Genomic DNA, 22,179 nt, shown 5'->3' on the forward strand with positions numbered 1-22,179 from the left:
TATGAAACTAACACAAGTAGCAGGAATATACACCAAATACATGAGGGTGTTTTCAAAACATTTTCAAGCACATGCAAACAGATGCAATTCTTCCCTAAAATCATGCTTTGTGCATGAACAGTCTGTGATGATAGTGATAATCATTGCTAATGCATTAAAACATTTACATAGAATTTTTAAATGGTTCTTACTAATATATTCTTGAAAAAAAAAGTTCCTGTGCAAATAGATTATAAGTGATAAAAAGTGTTGGTGTTTAGATAAATCTAGAGATTACAGATCTGTACAAAATTCTCATAGGCGCAAAGTTCTGCATTCAAGGTATTTTGGAACTGAGGCTGCTATTTTACTATTCTCCCAAACACACTCAGGGATATGGGAGTAGAAAAGCAGAAAGCCTAAAAATAAGTGAGCAGGAAAAATGAGAAGGTATTTTGTACTCCAATTCAAATTAGGGTTATCCATCCACAGTAAACTAATATTGGTAGACCAAAATGAGTCTATTAAAGGAAAGGTTAAGAAAGTGACATTGCCAGAGAAAGGTGAGCAGTTCATGGAGTTGAAAGAGAGTAGATAGAATAGGCCTCAGAGTTTTTTCAGAGTCTGAACACAGTACAGCAGTGATTTTTTTCTGGGGCCTTTTATTAGCAAAATTTGTTAATTAGATTGGGGGTGTACCTTCTTATTGTTCTTAGCGTGCTTCAGTTGCTATGCACTCTAAACAGGGAGTACATCTGAATAGAATTCTGATTGATACTATTATTTTGATCTGCTCCCTCTAAGTATGCAGCACAGTCAGACATTTACATATTTTTATTGTATACCTAATGCAGAAAATGAATGATCTTTTCCTGCTCTTTTTAGAAAGACGTATACAGAAAACTCCATGGGGAAAGAGCATAACTTGTCCAAGCATTGTAAAATAAACCATTTTATTTTGACGGTTTTCTTAGTAAAAGTGTTTTGGAAAATTTAATATATGATCATGTTGTGAAGTTATGGGCTATTCTTGCAGGTGGTCACTTTACTACCCTCTTTATTGTTTCTAATAGCATGAATGAATTTGATTGACAGCTTTCCTTTGTGTTCTGTGCTTGCTTTCCATGCTTTCTTTCTTTTTGGCTGAGCCAGGAGACAAGCTTGCTAGTGAAGTATTTTACATCTTACAGATGGCTTGTGACCTGAACTGTACAGCAGAAGGTATCTGCTGAGATCACATAATTTATTACCAGATTATGAGATCTGAAATGAAAGCGTACATTTATAAACTATTTATTTTATTAACCCTTCGGAAATCAAAGTGCTCACGGTTGCATTTGTGACAGGTTCGTTTTTGTTTTGTTTTGTCATCATTACATTTATACAGCATCAATTCTGAGCATCCAGTTTTGGCTTTCGCCAAAACTGTTGCTGTTGCACTTTCAGTGTACTAGATGCAGAAGTTTGGGTTGAGTTCTGCTTCAGTGGATCACCAGATATCACTGCTACTACAAATATAGGCAAGGCCCTGGTGATTTTCTTGATAAGTAAGGGGAAAATGTTGGTTAGAGAGCTTGTCCTTGTGTCAGGAAAACTGATTGTACCAATTCACGCTCATTCACTTTATTTTTCCCTTAAAATGTGGAGAACTTCATTGAAACATCTGAGAAAATGGTTTTGCCTTCCAGCTATAAAAGGAAAAACGAGATACACCTTCTAAAACTGACACAGTGCACAAATCCCATTAAAAAAAAATCATATACATCTGTTAAGAAAAAAGCTGCTGCCTTTCCTGGTGTCCAGTTTCTATCCATTTGAGTAATTCAGAAACTGCTGCTGGGCCAGTAAGAGGAGTTGGCTTTCAATTGAACTAGAGAAATTATGCCATGTTGGTCATTATCAAATATCTCAAATCCAGTGAAGCAGAATATAGCCCATCTTTCCTAAACTGGTACGTTTGTCATGCAGTGGAACCTTCTAAAGGTGAAATCCTTTTTACATGTGAATGGGGGCTCATTTCAGTATTTACTGTTTTTTTCTTGGACTAAGTTCAAATTTGCAACCTTTAGGACTTCACCCTCTCACTTCTAACCTTGGCTTTTCATAAAATGCATTTAGTGATTTGCAAAGCTTAGCATTTATAATCTTCTAAAGGAAAAAAAAAAGCTCTCAGATGATATCTGAATACTATCTGCTATCCTTGTAGCATATAATTAGAAAAAACACATGCCCATAATTAGAAAAAATCGATTTGCCATATCTGCCACTGGCTTGACCAAAATAAGAATTGATTCTTCCATTTTAGGAAGTTTATTGAGAAGTCTAAAGCAATTGTAGTTAAATGGCAGTATTCATCATCACTAATAGTATTTGGACTTAATGGGCATTGCATTCTCAGGGCTATCTGCTCCAGGTGGCATGATGATGACCAATTAAATGTTGAAACAACTGAGTGTAGCTATTGATCTACACAGTTATTTAACTATATTGAAAAGAGTAATTTGAAAGTTTCACAAGGGAAATTAAGATACTTTGCTTCAGAAAAGGAACTTGGCTGTATTTAAACATTGGACATTTAAACATTTAGCACTATTCTGAATCCTGTCTATCTCAGTAATACTGAGATAGTGAATTCCTTAGATGCTCAACATTAAGATGATAATCCTTTGTAGGTACTGCAGCTTTTTCAGCCTTATCTATAGTCATATATGAATACAATAATATGTACTCTGCTCCAAAAGATGAAAATTAGACTGTATGTCAAATGGGATTTTAATGTATTTTGATAAAAAGTATGTTTTTCACTTATTAGCTGATAATCTGCCCAAAAAGAACTATTGCATTTGATGTAGTAATTCTCAATTTCCTGCTGTAGGGAATCATAAATTCCATGTATTTTTTTTTTTTTTTAAGTAGAGAATCTTGCAAATAATAATTTTCCTGCTGACTTTCCATGAGCTGGGCAAGTCAGCATTGTCCAAAACTACTCAGTTTTAAATATCTTTTAGCAGCATATCATGTTACCAGGAAAAAAACCTAAAGTATTTAAACTAAATATATGTAAAAATATATGTATATATAGTTCCACCTTCATTAAGCATTGGAAGACAAAACATTGTCATACATAGAAACGATGATGTAATAATTCGTTTTATTGACTTCTCCCTCTCAATTCACTGAACAAGGTGGCAACTATGACAGTCGATTTGATGTGGACAAGGGCACAGGAACTATCATTGTTGCAAGACCTCTTGATGCGGAGCAGAAATCAAATTACAACTTGACAGTAGAAGCAACAGATGGAACCAGATCTATCAGCACTCAGGTAATGAACTTTCTGATGAAGCACTCATAAAAACAGTATGTAGCTGGAGGGTGGGGAAGGTGTTGGGTTTTCTTCTCACTTTTTTTTTAATCCTAGACAATGGTTTATTTAAATTAGGGTCTTTGTCTAAAATAGAAGTGAATTCTGGTATTCACAGAGCCATGTTGTTTGGTGTCTTAGGTGTAAAGGTAGTGTGTTACTATACTATAGTCTAAACCAACAGCTTTTAAGTTATAAAATGTTCCTACAGCTAAATAAATGAGAACAGAAACTAAGCCCCTGCACACACAACTTTCTTACGAGAAAAGGATTAATACTACTCATCTGAATTACTCCTTTTTACAAGCTCCCCCAAAATCACTACATAAATTGATTACTCTACTTGAAATTTAAAGACAACCATTTTAAAATTTTGTGGTTCCCTTCTCCCTGGAAGATCTGTAGATGACCAGTTGTACAATGTCCAAGTAATTTATATGAAACTAAGCTGCTTTTCTGTACGTACAGAAACACGGTTTAGATTATAACATCTCTTTGTATTGTCCTAAATACTTTATTTTAGTTTTGGTGAAAGTAGAGATTGCTTAGCAATCTCCAAAAAAGCAGCAAACTCAGGCAAACCAGTGTTTCAGTTACCTTTTTCCTAAGGCTCTCTGCTGGTGGCAATTCTTTGCAACTGAACTGAGGACTTCACTTACAGGTGCAGAAGCTTTTTGTGACAGTATTGTCTAATTCATAGTAAAGTAGTTTATATGCATTTACCACCTGTTGTTCCCATCTAGTTTTTTTCCCCAGCCTAGAACCTGAATATATTTGAAAGTACAGTTTAGCTGAGGTTGGTGTGAATAGAGCCATGATTATAGAGGAGCTTCTCTTCCAGATAGAAGGGAAAGGCTTTATTTACCGATTAAAGGCTGTTGGACTTGGACAGCGATGTGTCTGTATTACCTACCCCTCTCATTGACCTATCCTTCAGGCACTCAAAGAGCAATAAGTGGGTTGCTGCTGTCTTTTCTCTACATAGAGATCTGTACTACAAATGCAATTTCTTCTTGTTCAGCTTCTGTGCACTGCATATGTTTTTCTATTGACTTTTTTAATCTTATATGTTGTCTTCTGATTTTGGCCAGAAGAAAAGATGTTTCTTGTCAATGTTCAGGATTTTAAATGGAATATTTTTTGAGCCGACTGCATGTCTGGAGGCTTGATAGGTTAAATAGAGTAAATTTGATAGTAGAAGGTGACCAAGTTTAGCAGTTTCCTTTGAGAACTGCCTTTTCCTTTAGAGGTGACAATTGTGAGTGATTTTTTCTAGACCATGAATCTTTAAAAACAGCAACATGTTTCTCAGTAGGAACTTGCTGCAGTCACAGCTGTGGTGCCATTGCCTCTGGTGCTGATAATCACCATAAAAGGTTTGGAGGATCCTGCTGTAAATTTATTACATTTGCCTACTTGTAGTAAAAATATTGAGCAGATTCAGTTCTAGCAATTACAGAATGCTGGATAGAAGGCAGGAATTACTTAGGACAAAAAAAAGAGGACAAAACACAAATTTAGCTAAAAGTCAAAATGACACATACGTCCTGCCCCCCCTCCCAAAAATTAATTCAAAAATGCCATCATACAGTGTGTTGGGGTAGCCTGGGGACTAAGCAAGGTTCAATATGGGGCTTTGGTGAATGCAGATAGACTGTCCAGTGCTGCTGCTTGCATAGCTGAATTTATGCAGATGGCCTGAGCTGTCACAGTTGAACCATAATCTGCTTTGTCTTTTAGAACAACCAAGAATGGGAAGGTCAAAAAATTACTTTAACCCTCACTCCTTCTCTTCCTCTGAGTTATGTGATTCATTTAGTTCTTCTTGGGAATGCAGAGTGTACTTTTTGTTCCTTAAATGAATTTGTTATTGTAACATTTTGTAAAGCTAAGTGATCATTGTAAACATTTACCCCACAGCACTCTTCTCCAGAAGAACTGGAGTAGTAATCTCACATTTGTCATTTCTGTGATTGCTTTTTCTGTGATTGTTTTTCATATTTTTCTCTTCCTCTCTCAGTTAGGCTTGGCAGGATCAGAGTTTGTGGTTTCTGTTACTAACAAGCACAAAGACTTCCTTTGGGCTGTCTTCCTTTTGCCCTGCTTGTGGGATAGGCGCAAGTTATGATGTTGCTGTTGGAGTCTCACTGTGGTGTATTAGTTTGAGGAGTGTGGATTAGTTCAAACTCTTTATGATCCTGATTTTAATTGATTCTCTTGCCTCTCTCATAACTCGTGGCCCACCCAAATGCAGCAATCTGTTAAAATAACCCTCAGGACTATCCGTCAAAATATGCATTTCAGATCAGGCTTAAAATTAGATGGTTAAAAATACTGATACAAAATCAAAATTGAAGGTGTGATTTATGGCTGCCGGTGTGTAAATTCCATTACTCACTGCTGAAATACTGATAATTGAAGTTTAAATCCTGATGTGGCATTGAATTCTTCTAAGAACTGATAAACAGTTAAAATGGAGTGACAGGCAAAAGAAATTCTGAATTCTGTGTGCATACATGAGGAACAACAATATGCCATACAGAGGTTTTAATTTACAAAGTAATTGCTATAAACACTGGATATAAGCAATATAACAGATCTGATTAACAGCAGAGTAAATAATTTTACATTTAATTTGAAAAAAGGAAATGACATTTGCAAGAAATTGGGGAGGGGCACAAGAAATGAGAGTTACTGTGTAAAGGCAGTGTATTGAATCTGACTATTAACTGGAAGGCATTTTCTGGCCTTGAGCCACTAATATCTGTAGAGCATTTGACTCTTTCAGAACTTCAGTTAAATAGCTTTTTTGAAAAATAAAGCAATAGTAGGCGTGGAGGCTAATAGAATTTTGCATGCATCTAAATGCCAAATGCATGAGGCAAATCGAGGACAAGCAAATTCCAGGCCTACAGTGGCGGTGTTTGACATGATGTTAGAAATTACTAGTGTCAGGCTTGGAAGGATTATGAATAAAAATACAGAAATACAGAAATTAAATAACTAAATCCCACAAGTCAGTGGACCTATGTACTGAAACAGTAAAGGTTATTCACAGGCTCTAAGTAGTGATAAAATAATTATTGAATTTGTTTTTGGGGGAAAGCAGAAATGGCCCTGTTTCTAGCTATAGCCACTTGCAGTCATTGCTATGTATAGCAATTTTTTCATTGAAAGTAATATTTCATGTGGTTTACAGCTAATTGCAGCATTGTACCTATTGCTTTGCTATTGCAGAATATTTAATCTTGTTTTTTGCAAAATATATAGGGACATGATACTTTGGGAATGAAGTACAGAATAATCTTAATTTACTACATCTTTGCATGTAATTTTGCTGCTCTACAGAGACATTTAGAGCTGGAATAAGTTATATCATCTCTGGTTGATACAACTTTTTATTTATGAAAGTTATATAAACATGTCAATGTAACTATAATGTAATTGTGGGACAGGAGTAGATTTTTAACACAGAATCAGTAAATGAAAAATTATATTAAAGTAATCTAAAATCTAAACATTATCTTTAAATATTGTACATTGAGTATGATTTGTCAATGGCACATATCTCCTCTTAGTAGCAATCAATACATCCCTATGCAAATTTAGGTTTCACCTGTCAGATTATTAATAGATTTTAAGTCCTTCCTCAAAGTAATCCTGGGTTGCTTTGTTCTGTTTTTAACCAGTGTACATTGCTCTCAGTGGGATCTGTGGGCAGAAGGCAGCTGTGCAACCCAGCCTTTGCATATTTTTGCAAAATGAGTGAACTTTCTTTAGTTCCAGAGCACTTTGTTTCAAAGGTCATGTTATAGTCTGCTGATATCAAGCTTTTCTATATTGTACCTCTTTAAGGTTTCTATATTGTACCTCTTTCTTAAGAGATAATATTGACATATTTCATTTGAATTAAATCTTGTTATTTCACTGAGAAAGGTCCAAAGGCTAGTTTTATTTTATGCTGCATGTTTTGTTAGAAAAACACAAGTTCTTCATGTTTTTGTTCTCAGACACACTAAACCTTATTTTTCTGTATGAGTCTTTAAAACTGCACTCAAAATTATTTCTGCAAGTGCTTTCCATTTAACTTCAAGGTCTTTACAGTTTATGTGGAAGTTTGGTCCTCTTACAATTAAAAGGTAATTGCACATTAGCACCTGTCACTTAGCCTCAGTAAGAATTCCTGAATTGAAAATGGGGTTTCCATAGTAAATTTATTTAATATTTATTTAATAGTTCACATTGGGAAGAACCCTGAAATTCTAGTTAAAACTCCTGGTCAAAGCAGAGCAAACTGCAAAGTTGACCAAGTTTTTCAGTGACTCATTGGGTTCTAACTGGGATGGCTAGGTACAACACTTCTCCCTTGGGCTTGTTTTTATACTGGTGTTTAGCAACTCTCCTTGAAAAATTTTTTTCTTATGTCTAGTTATATTTTCTCTTATTGGAGCTTGTGAGTGTCACCTCCTGTTCTTTCACTGTGCATCTCTCAGAAGAGTCTGGCTCTCTGTCCTGCACCACTCCTGTGGACAGATTGCTTTTAAATCCCCACTGATTTTAATGACCTCTCATTGGGTTTGTTTCATTTTGTCAAGGTCTCTCCTATACTGCAGGGCTTAAAACTGTAGTGGATCTCCCCTGCCACCAGGGAGTGTCAAATAGAAGGGGATAATTCCTTCCCTCTGCCCTTATTAAAACAGCCCAATGTGCTGAGTTACATGAGTTACCAAAAGGGAGCCCATCAGGTCATACTATGCTTGTCCACCAGAATTTGTGCAGGGGAATAAAGTAATAACATCACTGAGAGAAAAGGGAATCCTAGAGTATGTAGATAAAACACTTTTCACTTGAGTGTAAGATAAACTTTGAATTTTGCATGCATTTAAAATGATTGCACTGATTTATGAAGTTGTGTATTTGTAGTTGTGTTTACCAGTGTGGAGAAAAACTGCAGCCTGAGCAACTAATGTGACAAGTAATGGAATACCTGAGCTAAACATTTGTAGTGACTGAGTCACTATGTTTTTCTTAGCAATATTTTAAAAAATAATTCATATTTAAGAATGCTATACATTTTGAGGAGCTAACGCCATACCTATTTAGTCCAACAGTACTTTTTGGAGGATTTCTCCTTATGTGTCATTTTAATTGCTTCACTACCTTATAGCAGAGTTGATGCTAAATCCTGATGCTATGATCACTGCTTCACTTTTCAATTAAGCTGGTTCATTGGATATGTGGTTAGTCCTGTAGGGACTGATATTGGTTGTACAGCTACTACATTCCTGGCATTTAACTTAGTCATTTGCATGGGTTTTTTTGTGGTGCTCCATTCTAGTAATGCTGTTTTTCTTTATTTCTTTTGTGTACTATCAACAGCACAGGTGGCCATATCTTCTGCTCCAAAGATTTGCTTAACGGAATTGCTCTGTAGTTGCATACCTTATCACTTACAATTTTAACCTATGTTTGTGTTTTCTTATTTGAGAGTGGAAATAGACATTAACTTAAATAGAAATTTTAATTTAAATTCATTGAATTTGACACCTCATCTTTTCACTTTTTTTAATGAATCTGATCTTAATAATTTCTTGGGCGTGGAAATTTAATAAAATTTTGGTGCTGAGTTCATTTTGAAAACATAGTATCCATTAATGAAGTGTTGTAATTGTATATGGCCTTTAAAACTTTCATTTATGCAAAATTTTTTATCATTTGATTTGTATTGAGTGTTGGTGGTTTATATTTTTTGTTTATCTTCATTTGGTATAATTTTTAATTTTTATGAGCACAATTGTTTAGTGAGCATCTGATTTTACTCAAATACTTTGTGAGTGTATTAGACCCTTCTATCTTATTTCTTCCAAGAGGCATTGAAATTCGATACAATTTAATACAATACAAAATTTAAAAAGAAACTAACAGCTATGCTTGTGTTGCTTTATTGCATCCTGTTTAATCATGATAATGTAAAAAGATCACATTTTTAACATAATATTCTTCCTTTTCATTTTCCAATTTAATTTGTTAGTTAATGTATTTAAAAACTTGTCCTAATATGTATCCTGGGTCACGTGCCATTAATATTTCTTCCCACTGAAAGCCAATATTTAGTCTAACTCTTTGTTTCTTTTCTTTAATCTGTTTCTAACCTGTGACAGCCCCAAACTTCTTAGTCTCCATAGCAACATCTTGCAAGGGGTTTTATCAGTGTGCCAAATGATTCAATTTTAGAGTAAGTTGCTAGTTTTGCAAGGTTGACATTTCTTCTTCCTGTAGCAAGAGGTATGGCATTTCCTAATTATTCACCACCATCAGGATTTATCTAATTTAGTTTCTACTGCGTGCAGTTTGGTACCTTGTCTAAATTACATCTGTAGACTCCACCAGTTACCAATGGAAAGCATTAAGTGTTTTCAAAGAGCAATTTAACCCACTTGCAATATTGTAAGTACTTATATTAAAAACCTGTTTATATATAGCCCTTAACAAATTTATACAAAGCTCCTAACCTTTGGATGGATAAAAGCATGGTTTTGTGTGCAGCACATAAAGAACCTGAATTTAGCTGTGTGCTGTTGGAGCTTTGCTGTCTACTTGCCAACTCCTTTGCATTACTGTTACTTGTCTGGTGTTATTGCTGTTGAAGGAACAGGATGGTGGCTCTCTGTCTTACCCTTTTGATACAAAACTTTGGTGCTGTGTAAAGCAAGTGGGGGTGCAGGGATCTCGTCTGGTTCCAGTGAGCAATATTATACAAAGACTCAGTGTGAAGCATCAGATTTAATTTAACTGTAACTTCAGAGAAATCATGTTGGTGATCAGTGAGCTATGCTGAAATTCTTCTCCATTGCTGGAGAATAGTAAACAAAACCACCTGGAGTTCTTTGAAATAATGCACTTTTGTGGCAATTCCACCACTTTTCTTTCCTAGGCTTGCAGATGGGAGGGGCTGAAAGAGGACTGGTTTTATCTGAGGGCAAGGAGGAAAAAACATTGAAAAAACATTGCTTAAAATTGTAAATCTGCACCCAAAAGCAGTATTTTTACCCACTCTAGGATCCATATTGTTTATTTTAAATTTTTGATTCCAAAATTAACAAGGATTTTTTTTTTTTCTTGCTTTGGACAAATGTCATTCCCTTTAAGATGCCTTATCTAAGATGTTTCTGGTTGTACAGATTTCTGGTTTGACTTTGGGGAAGGTGAGGCAGATTTGGCTTTAGTGACATTCTTCTTCCCTACACGTCTTGGATCTCTCCCCCTTCCAACAAAATAAAATTGTCTTGAGGTGGTATTACTTCAGTATTATGATCTGATTTTTAATGAAATTATCTTCCTTTCATTTCTTTTTACCAAATGTCATCAATGTTTTCCCATTCCCATTGTATCATTTCAGGTGTACATCAAAGTTATAGACACAAATAATCACAGGCCTCAGTTTTCTGCTTCAAAATATGAAGTTGTTATACCTGAGGATACCTTACCTGAGACAGAAATTCTGCAAGTCAGTGCCACGGACAGAGATGAGAAGAATAAACTGATTTATACTATGCAGGGTAGCACTGATCCCATCAGTCTTAAAAAATTTCGTCTGGACCCTGCAACTGGCTCCCTTTATACCTCAGAAAAACTGGATCATGAGACCATGAACCAGCATATTCTTACAATAATGGTAACTACGCATGAGATTTCTTCTGTTGTCAATTATACACAGATGCTTTTTAATGTCATTTTAGTTTGTCCCCATAATTCAGATTTATTTGTATATTTAATTTTATTCAGTCTTTGTGACTGACTGCACCTTGAATTATTACTGTATCTGGTGGACTACTGAAATACCAATGCTAATGACTGTTGCAGGTTCGAGATCAAGATGTTCCTGTGAAGCGCAACTACGCCAGAGTCGTGGTTAATGTCAGTGACACAAACGATCACGCTCCGTGGTTCACCAGCCCTGCCTATGAAGGACGAGTCTATGAGTCAGCAGCTGTTGGATCAGCAGTGCTCCAGGTTACAGCATTAGATAAGGACAAAGGAAAAAATGCAGAAATTGTGTACTCCATTGAATCAGGTATCTTCACTTTCTTACATTTTCAGTCTGTTGAACTCTTTTTCAAGTGTAGATGTGTGAAAACATATTTGTGGAAAAAAGGGAAGCAGTGAAGGTTTATGTGCCATAAGAGATGTAGTCTGAGAGATGTATTGAAGATACAGCTTCAGAGTATTTAAAAGAAAACTACAAATATTCATCTATATCTTTTAGTTATTTATGTTATCCTCTAGATACATTTGACATATTTTAGTATTTGGGGAAGAAAAAGCCATCTTGAAACACTCAAAAGGAATAATTTCTTTAGAAATTACAGAATCATTCCATTCAGGTCTAAAAAAATGCATTCTCTTTTGATATTGTAAGTCTTATTTTTTGTAGCATAGGCAAAGCAAGGATTTGATAAATAGAGTAAGAGCTTGAGAAAAGTGTTTTTGTGTTTAATATAATGCAAAAGCAATTGCTTTAATATAATGCAAATGCAAACCTTAAATATGCATGTACCAATTTCCTAAATAATCCCAGCTTTTAAGGTAAACTTTCTGATAGATGCAACAAAAAAGGGGTTGCTTTCCATACTTCCCTCTGGCTGGTTTTAGTACTGGGACTGCTATTCTATCTTACCAAAATATTTCAGAAATTTCTTACGTGTTGGTCAGTTTGCATTAAGACTCCTTCCAGATTGCAGCCCAGGAAAGAACTGCTCCTTATTTTTAACCTCAGAGCATTTTTCAGGCATGAACTTGCCTACAGTAATGTGATTCTAATGGTGACAATTTTTAATATTAGAAATCAGGATGACATTGACTGAGTTCACTTACCAGACAGAAGTGGGTTTTGATTCAGTCCATTAAATCTGAATTAATACAAGTTTGCTATTATCAAGGTCTTGAGCTTTGTAGGCACCATGACTAGAAAAAAAAAAAAAGTTATTTAAATTTCATTCTTTAGGTGAAGTACTACTTTCAAGGGAAAAAATAATTTAAAATAAAAATCCCAATAACAAGCATAAGAGACTATATATTAAAGAGAACAACAGGCAAAAAGTTTCTCAGTTTCTGTTGCATGCAAAGTGATATGTGCTTTTTTTTATTTTACATAAATTGCTGTGTAAAGGATAGGAATTATTTACTAGAAATATTTTTTTTTTCTTCCCCAAAGTGCTGTTTTCATATGAAAGCATACTTTAACACTGTATTAAAACAAAGCTGTGCTTATGATACTCTCACGAGAATGAGTGTTTTTGAGTGTCTCATAACTTGCTTAAACTGCATGAGATTTTTCTGTCATTTCTAGAAATATGACATTTACTAAGCAGGACACCAGCATCCATGAAATTTTTCTCTTGCCTTTCCCCTTTTATTAGTGCTTGTTTTATGAATGCCAAACAATGGCAAGAAAAATGTGTGTGTGCCTGCAGTCTAGAATAAAGTTACATACTGTTCTGTTCCTTTCTTCTAGCTTTTTGTAGGAGTAAATGTAAGACCTGTAAGGTTTATTTTATAGGATTGTGATCTACTGGGAGGTTAAAGCATTATAATTGATATTCTAAGCAAATGGAAGGAACATTCCTCAAATGCTTGTAATGGCTGCTTAGATTTGTAATGGGATATTCTAAGAATGCCACTGTGTTTAGAGTCTCCTCTAAAAAACCCAAAAATACCCAACAAAAAAAAAAAAAAAAAAAAAAACCCAAACCAAAACACAAAAACCTCCTTATTGCTACTTGTGTGCCGAACTCAGAAGTTTTTAAAGATTTTCTTTTTTTCATGCTGAGATCATGGCTTTAGTAATGTAATTTTTTAGATAAGTAAAATGTTAACATATGTTAGCATATTTAATACATGAGCATAGTCTTGTATGCAATGTAGTTCATCTGTATATTTCAAAATTTGAAGCAAACAAGTATTTTTATTAAATGGCAGCTGGTCCTTCTCAGCAGGCTTTATTTTTCTTCTAATACATCACAGGGGAATAACTTGTCTGTGTATCAATAGGAAAATAAGAGACAGGTAATTATTTGTCCAATTTTAAAAGTTTGGTTTTGAATCAGTCATTTAAACAATACTTGTATAAACAATTAAAATTCACAAGGGTTTGTTACAACCCTTCTTTTTTTTTTCTTTCCCAAAACCTTCCAGTTGTTTTAGATTATAAAATGTAACTTTTATTCCACTAATGTTAACTTCTGAGTGTAAGTTCCTTTCAGCTACAGTCAATATTTAAGTTTTCTAAAAGAAAAATTTTGCATTTATTTTCAAGTCCTGGATGACTTTACTATTTATATTTTATACAGTATTTCCACAAGTAAGGTTAGAATTACTGCCAACTCTTGATTACAGAAAATATTCCAGACAGGCTAACAAATGTTTATCAAGCAAAACAAAGAAATTTTCATAGTGTCTGTTCTGTCTATGTCTCTTTAAGTATAGAACTAAATAAGCAGTCATCCCTTAAATTCTGTATACCTCTTTCTTAATTGCTTTTTCTTTCTTCACAGGGAATATTGGAAATTCCTTCCTTATTGATCCCATTTTGGGAATGATTAAAATTGCAAAGGAATTAGATCGTAGTAACCAGGAAGAATACAATCTGATGGTAAAAGCTACAGATAAAGGACATCCTCCAATGAGTGAAGTGACCTCTGTGCACATATTTGTTACAGTTTCTGATAATGCCTCGCCAAAATTCACAGCCAAAGAATATTCAACAGAAATCAGCGAAAGTGCCAACATTGGCAGTTTTGTTGGAATGGTTACAGCATACAGTCAGTCTTCTGTAGTTTATGAAATAAAAGATGGTAATACAGATGATGCCTTTGCTATCAACCCCAATTCAGGTGTCATCATTACTCAGAAGATACTTGATTTTGAGACTTTGCCTTTTTATGCTCTAACTGTGCAGGGAACAAACATGGCTGGCTTGTCCAGTAATGCAACAGTTTTGGTACATCTTCAGGATGAAAATGACAATGTACCAGTTTTTATGCAGGCTGAATATACAGGACTCATCAGTGAATCAGCTTCAATTAACAGTGTGGTTCTGACTGACAAGAATATCCCCTTAGTAATTCGAGCTGCAGATGCTGATAAAGAATCTAATGCTTTGCTTGTTTATCAAATTGTTGAACCATCTGTCCGCCAGTATTTTGCCATTGATTCTAGCACTGGTGCCATTCGGACAGTAATGAGTCTGGACTATGAGGAGACAAATATTTTCCACTTTTCCGTGCAAGTACACGATACAGGGATACCACGCCTATATGCAGAATATGCAGCTAATGTTACTATTTATGTGATTGACATCAATGATTGCCCTCCTGTGTTTTCAAGAGAGCTTTATGAGACATCCCTTCTGGTTCCAACTTATAAAGGCGTGAAAGTCATAAGCGTTAATGCCACTGATGCAGATTCAGGCATTTTTTCCCAATTAATTTATTCCATTATTGAAGGCAACATTGGAGAAAAATTTTCAATAAACCCTAAGACTGGAGATATAACAGTACAAAACACAACTCAGTTAAGAAGCAGATATGAATTAACAGTGAGAGCATCAGATGGCAGATTTGCAAGCACTGCATCTGTAAAAATTAATGTGAAAGAAAGCAAAGCAAGCCAGCTGAAGTTCACACAGAGTTCTTACTCTGCAACAGTGCAGGAGAATTCCACAGAGGCAAAAACAATAGCTGTTGTTTCTGCTATAGGGAATCAAATAAATAAGCCTCTGTTTTACCATATTCTAAATCCAGACAGCAGATTTAAAATAAGCCAAACTTCAGGAGTCCTTTCAACAACAGGAATACCATTTGATCGTGAACAGCAAGAATCTTTTGATGTGGTCGTGGAAGTGACAGAGGAAAATAAACCATCAGTTGTTGCACACATTGTAGTTAAAGTCACAGTAGAAGATGTAAATGATAATGTTCCATTTTTTGTCAATCTTCCATATTATGCTGCTGTTAAAGTAGACTCTGAAGCAGGCCATGTTATTCAACGTGTGACAGCAGTAGATAAAGATACGGGCAAATATGGAGAGGTGCGTTACTATCTGAAAGAACATAATGAACATTTCCAAATTGATCCCACTGGTGAAATCTCCCTGAAGAAGAAGTTTGAACCAGACACACTAAATAAGGAATATCTGGTCACAGTGGTAGCAAAAGATGGAGGAGACCCTGCATTTTCAGCTGAAGTTACAGTCCCGATTACAGTTATGAGTAAAGCTATGCCAGTGTTCGAAAAGCCTTTCTACAGTGCAGAGATACCAGAAAACATTCAGCTCCATAGCCCTGTGGTACATGTACAAGCAAACAGCCCTGAAGGACTCAAGGTGTTTTACAGCATCACAGGTGGCGATCCTTTCAATCAATTCACTATCAACTTCAACACTGGAGTTATAAATGTTGTTGCCCCTCTTGACTTTGAGTCTCATCCAGCCTATAAACTGAGTGTCCGAGCAACTGACTCCTTAAATGGGGCACATGCTGATGTCTTTGTAGACATAATAGTGGAAGACATCAATGATAATCCTCCTGTGTTTACAGAGCAGTCTTATATTGCAACACTTTCAGAAGCGTCTGTCATTGGAACATCTGTTGCACAAGTGAGCGCTACAGATGCCGATTCTGGAACCAACAGGGGAATTTCCTATCACTTGGTTGAAGATAATAGTGAAAGTCATGACTACTTTCACATAGATAGCAGCACTGGACTCATTCTTACAGCAAAAACTTTGGACTATGAACAAATTAAGCAACACAAATTACTAATAAGGGCCATAGATGGTGGCATGCTGCCCTTGAGCAGTGATACTATTGTAACTGTGGATGTAACTGATCTTAATGACAACCCCCCTCTTTTTAGCCAATTGCTTTATGAAGCCAAAATTAGTGAACTGGCTCCTCGAGGACATTTTGTGACATGTGTGCAGGCCTCAGATGCAGATAGTTCAGATGCTGACAAGCTGGAGTACTCCATTCTGACAGGCAATGATCAGAAGAATTTTGTCATTAATAGTAAAACTGGCATTATCACTATCTCAAACCTACGCAGACAGACACTGAAGTCACATTATAATCTTAATGTGTCAGTTTCCGATGGTGTCTTCAGAAGCTCAGCCCAAGTCCATATAATTGTAATCAGTGCCAACATGCACAGTCCTCTTTTCAGCCAGAATGAGTATGAGGTTGAACTAGCTGAAAATTCTCCATTGCATACTTTGGTTACTGAAGTTAAAGCAACAGATGAAGACTCTGGTACACATGGCCACATCACTTACCACATTGTAAACGACTTTGCCAAAGACAGATTTTATACAAATGAGAGAGGGCAGATATTTACCTCCGAAAAGCTTGACCGTGAAACACAAGCAGAAAAAGTAATTGCCATTAGTTTAATGGCTAAAGATTCAGGAGGGAAAGTTGCTTTCTGTACTGTTAATGTAATACTTACAGATGACAATGATAATGCTCCTCAATTCCGAGCAACAGAGTATGAAGTAAATATTGGGACTGATGTTCCACGGGGTACTTCGGTCATTAAAGTCTGGGCATCTGATGCTGATGAAGGTACAAATGCAGACATCACATATGCTATTGAAGCAGAGTCTGAAAATGTAGAAGAGAATTTAGAAATTGATTCATTGTCTGGTATAATTACTACAAAAGAAAGCTTAATTGGCTTGGAAAATGAGTTTCTTACTTTCCTTGTTAGAGCAATTGATGGTGGATCCCCCCAAAAAGAGTCAGTTGTTCCTGTCTATGCTAGAATACTCCCACCAGAAGTGCCTACTCCAAAATTTTCAGAGCCATTTTATTCTTACACTGTTTCTGAGGACATTCCAGTTGGAACTGTGATAGATGTTATCAAAGCAGACCATAATCAGACTTTAGTATATAGTCTGATTAAAGGGAACACTCCTGAAAGCAACAGAGATGACTTTTTTGTGATTGACCGACAGACTGGAGAGTTGAAACTTGAGAAGAATCTTGATCATGAAACAACTAAGTGGTACCAGTTCTCAGTTCAAGCACAGTATGCAAATGAAGATTATAATGTTGTTTCCTCAGTAGAGGTTAGCATTCAAGTAAAAGATGTGAATGATAACCAACCCATTTTGGAGTCCAACCCATATGAAGCATTCATTGTAGAAAACACACCAGCTGGAACAAGAGTCATACAGGTTAAAGGAACTGACTTAGATTCAGGACTCAATGGGCAGGTCACTTACAGCTTGGATCCTTCTCAAGAGCTAGACATTATAGAGTCTTTTAGCATAAATATGGAAACTGGCTGGATTACCACTCTGAAAGAACTCGATCACGAGAAACGAGACAAGTACAAAATCACAGTGGTTGCATCTGACCGGGGTGAAAAAATTCAGCTGTCTTCTATGGCTGTGGTTGAAGTTACTGTCACAGACGTGAATGACAATCCTCCACGCTTTACTGCAGAGATATATAAAGGAACAGTCAGTGAGGATGACCCTCCTGGTGGGGTAATTGCCATCCTGAGTACAACAGATGCTGATACAGAGGAAACCAATAGACAAGTCTTTTATTACATCACAGGTAAGTCTTTTTGAGTAATGTCAGAATACCTATTTGAGTGATGCTGGAATGATGGGAGATACAGCTTAATCTTTGAAGAGACTGGAAAGTGTTTGAAACCCTAGAGCTGCAAAGAAAGAATGTGTGTGTCTTAATATGAATATTAAAAATTTCAGTGGAAAAATTAATTTTGTTGGCTTTGTTTCATGTGTGTCTTGCTTAAGATGCCTTTCTCTGTATATTATTTATATATCAATTTTTTAAAAAAAACTATGCTTAGATTAGTGATGCAGTTAAAGAACAAATGAAAGAAATTTCACAAAATAATAGGCTGTTAATTTCCAGTGGGGTATTTTATTGTTTCTATTTAGCGTATGTCATGATATGATGTTTTCTATAATGCTACATGAATTTCTAAATTAATTTTTATGGATTCTATTGGCCACAGTGTGAGCATCTACTGAAAATTTATACTGGGGAAATGGATCTGTTTCATAAAGCCACAGAGAGTGCCTGCTTTTTTTTTCCCTATACCTTAATTTTTATAGAGTAATAGTACAAATCTCCATCTTTAAATAAATACTTTTTTTTCATATTTCAGGAGGTGATCCTTTGGGACAGTTTGCTATTGAAAATATACAGAATGAATGGAAGGTCTATGTCAAAAAACCTCTGGACAGGGAAGAAAAGGATAATTATCTTCTAAATATTACAGCTACTGATGGGACCTTTGCAGCTAAAGCTGTGGTGGAGGTTAAAGTTCTTGATGCTAATGATAATAGCCCTGTTTGTGAAAAGGTAGGCAGAGTCTTATATCTTCCATTACCAGCTCCTTTCATACGTAAAATTTACATTTTCTCTGAAATTACTTCTCAGGAGACTGACAAATAGCTGTTCCTTTTAAACCAGTAGCAAAAATTTGGACTACTAAGATAGGCTGCTGTCAAATGATACTTCACAGACAGATTTTTTAAAAATCCAAAGACAATTCATTGACACTCAGTGAGTATTTGAGAGATATAAGGAGAATTGTAGTACATTTCTCCTGTGTTAATTCTTTTCCAAAAATAAGTATTTTAAGTTGTGGCCATCATTGTTTATATGCTCTATTTTATGAAAGAAGCAAAAGTTTTAAAGAAAGCTGAATTCCATTGCTTAGTTGAAATATTTGTGTATTTCCTGTGATAAAAGAGTTGAAAAGAGTGGAATATTACTCTGCAATTGCAGTCAACAGCACCAAAAATCTGTAAGCCATAAATGTTTTCTTGTTACAAAGCTGTTTACTTTACCAGATTTTTATAGTCTGCAAAAATGGACATGAAAAATAAGGAATGGAAAAAAACACAGGAAGATAACCCCTGAAAAATGTGTTATTCCCTCTTTTGGACTTTTCATAGTTGAACACAGATTACATATTACTAGGTTGAAACCTTCCCTTGTACTAGGAAGGACAAGTATACAGTGAACATAGGATTCTTTTTCTTAGTTGATGTTTATGTTGGTTACTTTTGTGTAAATGTTTGCAGTTCTACACAGACTAGCAAGTCAGTATTTTTAGCTTTTTTTCCTTTAATTTTCCCCTTTGTTAAAATTGTTTTTACAAAGCTTAGTGCTTCTAATGTAATGCACATTCCTGACATGGTTGGGCTGTAAGAGTGCTTAGTACCAATAAACTCTGAATCTCTTTTCTTATTTTTAATTTAATCTAGAAGCTTTTTGTGTCATTAAAAGAGAAGGTATCAATTTCTTGTAGATTGAGACAGACCTAAAAAAGATGATCCACCAAAAGAGAGAAAAATGAAATTAGCAAAAAATTATAACTTCTATTTTGGGAACACATTTCACTATTAGTTAATCAGTTACAAGTGTTTCAAGTTCTGAGCAATGCTCTAATGTTCAAAAACCCCTGTAGTTGCAGTATTAAATACCTTTCTGAATAATTGAATAAATGTGAAGTAATTAATTAGAAAATCATAATTAATTTAATTTTCAGTTATTTCATCCTCTGGTTCACATGATATGTTACTAGACATTAAAACAGAATATTATTTCCTCTGTCATTTCTTCTTCCCTTCCCCTTTCCAAGCTCTGCTTATTTCATATGTTTAATTTTTCAATGTAACTTTGAAATCTTGCAGACTTTATATGCTGATTCAGTTCCTGAAGACGCCCTTCCTGGCAAGCTGATAATGCAGGTGTCTGCTACAGATACAGATATTCGTTCCAATGCAGAAATTACTTACACACTGCATGGCACAGGAGCAGAAAAATTCAGACTCACTCCAGACACAGGTAATAATACTTTATACATTATACAAGAGTCCAGTCACTTCATTTTATAAACTGCTTTGCTATTATATTAAGATATAAATGTCAGTCGTTAAAACTCTCCACTAAGGGTTGGTTTACTGTACAGCGGTTTAAAATGTGAGTTTCTACTACACAAATACTAATAATATATTGAATAAAGTCTGGCAAAAGGCAAGTATTTTAATTTATGAAGAACTGAAGTGTAAACAGGGTAATTGCCCTGAAGACAGCAACTTCCATGCTGAAGTGAGTGGAATAAAAGTATGCTATAAATTTTGCTCTGTTTATATTCACTGTAGTAGCAGCAATAATGGTTTGTAACTGTGAAATATCTTCATTCCGAATCTCTTTGCCATCTTTTATTCTGGAAAATTAAATGGGATGAAGTTAGATGGAGCAACAAATACCCTTTCCATAGCAAACACCAGAAGTGCCCCCAGTTTTATTGGAATGAGATGAACTCAGAAGTATAAATGAGATCAACTTTTAATTTGCTTCACTTTGGTCTTCATGGCATTTGTATGTTTTGTATTACAATATAGGTCACAGCTGCTGCCAAAATCCTGTACTGTGCAGCCTGCAGTAGACAAGCAGTAGGAAGGTAAAGTGTAGAAAAATGGAACAAGATGACTGCAAAAATGTATTGCAAGTAGAAGAAATTAGAAAGTTCCAGTGACAAAATAAATGAGAAGAACCTTACTTCATGGGTTTGGGGGGTTTTTTTGACTTCAAATGTCACCTGTGTGACATGCTGCTGTGTTGTTACATAAATTGAGAATTGGTAGGGCTAGAATACTCACAAACAGTGTTTCATAATACTTTTTTGTTCATAAGGCAACAATGACTACACATAGTAGTAACCTCTCATGTTTTCTGTCACTTTGAAAAGAAAGTATGTGTTAGAGTTCTACAGGTTTGTCTGTAGTAGCACTTAAGACCTCATAGTGAATAGCTGTGATAATTCATGGAATGTTAGAGGAGGAAATAGCAATACCTATGGAAAGAATACAACTAAATAGCTGAGAAAAAAACAGATATGGATTTAACTTTGCATTTTTTTAAAGCCAGAGTTCTAATACTTTCATTTACTTTGCACAAACACGCATGGATTTTTGCATGTATACACATTCTCTCTCTGCACTATCAGAGTTTAACTTTAGCTAATTTCTGTTTCAAGAACATTAGAAAAAAATAAAGTTTCTGTTCTTAATCTTTTCAAGCTGAAAAGGGGGGTCCTTAGATGCTTTGCTCAAAGTGGAATTCATTAATACAGTACAGCTGTTAAAACTTAAACCTTGCCATTTGCATCAGCTTATGTGTTCTGCTGTTTGTAGGTGAATTGAAAACATTAATGGCACTTGATCGTGAGCAGCAAGCAGTTTATCATCTCCTAGTGAAAGCCACAGATGGAGGAGGAAGATTTTGCCAAGCTAACATTATCCTAACTTTGGAAGATGTGAATGATAATGCTCCAGAGTTTACAACTGACACTTACTCCATCACAGTATTTGAAAACACAGAGCCTGGAACCCTTTTGACAAGAGTGCAGGCAACAGATGCAGATGCAGGTATGCATTCTTTGACTGATATTTTGTCATGTTCTCAGACTTACAGTATTATTTCTTTAGTTTTATCCTGAAAGGTGTCAAATGTTTCATTAGGGCTGACAGATGTTCATTACCATTCAGGATTAGACTCCTGAAAGATATATTTTGGTCTTCCAAATAATTTAACACCTGACTTTCATGTGTGAGTATCTTGGAAGACATCCCTATAGTGTCGTTGCAAAAAAGAGGAGAGAGGGGAGAGACAAAATGTAGGGAATTTTAACTGTCATAAAGTATTAATGCTATGATCAATTAGGTTCATCCTTTTCCTCCTGGTGTAAGTAATAGGACTGTCAGGCCATGTCTGTTCATGTAAATG

At 35.4% G+C, this 22,179-nt stretch overlaps 1 protein-coding gene across 10 annotated transcripts in view; it reads left to right on the plus strand.

Annotated features, from left to right (window-relative positions):
- FAT1 (FAT atypical cadherin 1) overlaps positions 1-22,179 on the plus strand; it is a 102,925-nt gene that overhangs the window by 57,685 nt on the left and 23,061 nt on the right. For 7 of the 10 annotated variants that reach the window (XR_014954773.1, XM_077782862.2, XM_085577919.1 and 4 more), the window contains exons 7-14: positions 1,132-1,200; positions 3,165-3,304; positions 10,743-11,018; positions 11,207-11,417; positions 13,897-17,964; positions 18,545-18,741; positions 20,082-20,235; positions 21,588-21,821. Coding sequence is in view for 9 of the 10 variants with exons in the window: in XM_077782862.2 (XP_077638988.2) it covers positions 1,132-1,200; positions 3,165-3,304; positions 10,743-11,018; positions 11,207-11,417; positions 13,897-17,964; positions 18,545-18,741; positions 20,082-20,235; positions 21,588-21,821 (5,349 nt within the window). In the remaining variant the exon portion in view is untranslated. The remainder of the gene's footprint in view (positions 1-1,131; positions 1,201-3,164; positions 3,305-10,742; positions 11,019-11,206; positions 11,418-13,896; positions 17,965-18,544; positions 18,742-20,081; positions 20,236-21,587; positions 21,822-22,179) is intronic. The other 3 variants (XM_077782864.2, XM_077782867.2, XM_085577921.1) reach the window with 1 other exon arrangement.

This window comes from Lonchura striata, chromosome 4, assembly GCF_050655825.1.
Source record: "Lonchura striata isolate lonStrDom1 chromosome 4, ASM5065582v1, whole genome shotgun sequence".
Lineage (NCBI taxonomy): Eukaryota > Metazoa > Chordata > Aves > Passeriformes > Estrildidae > Lonchura > Lonchura striata.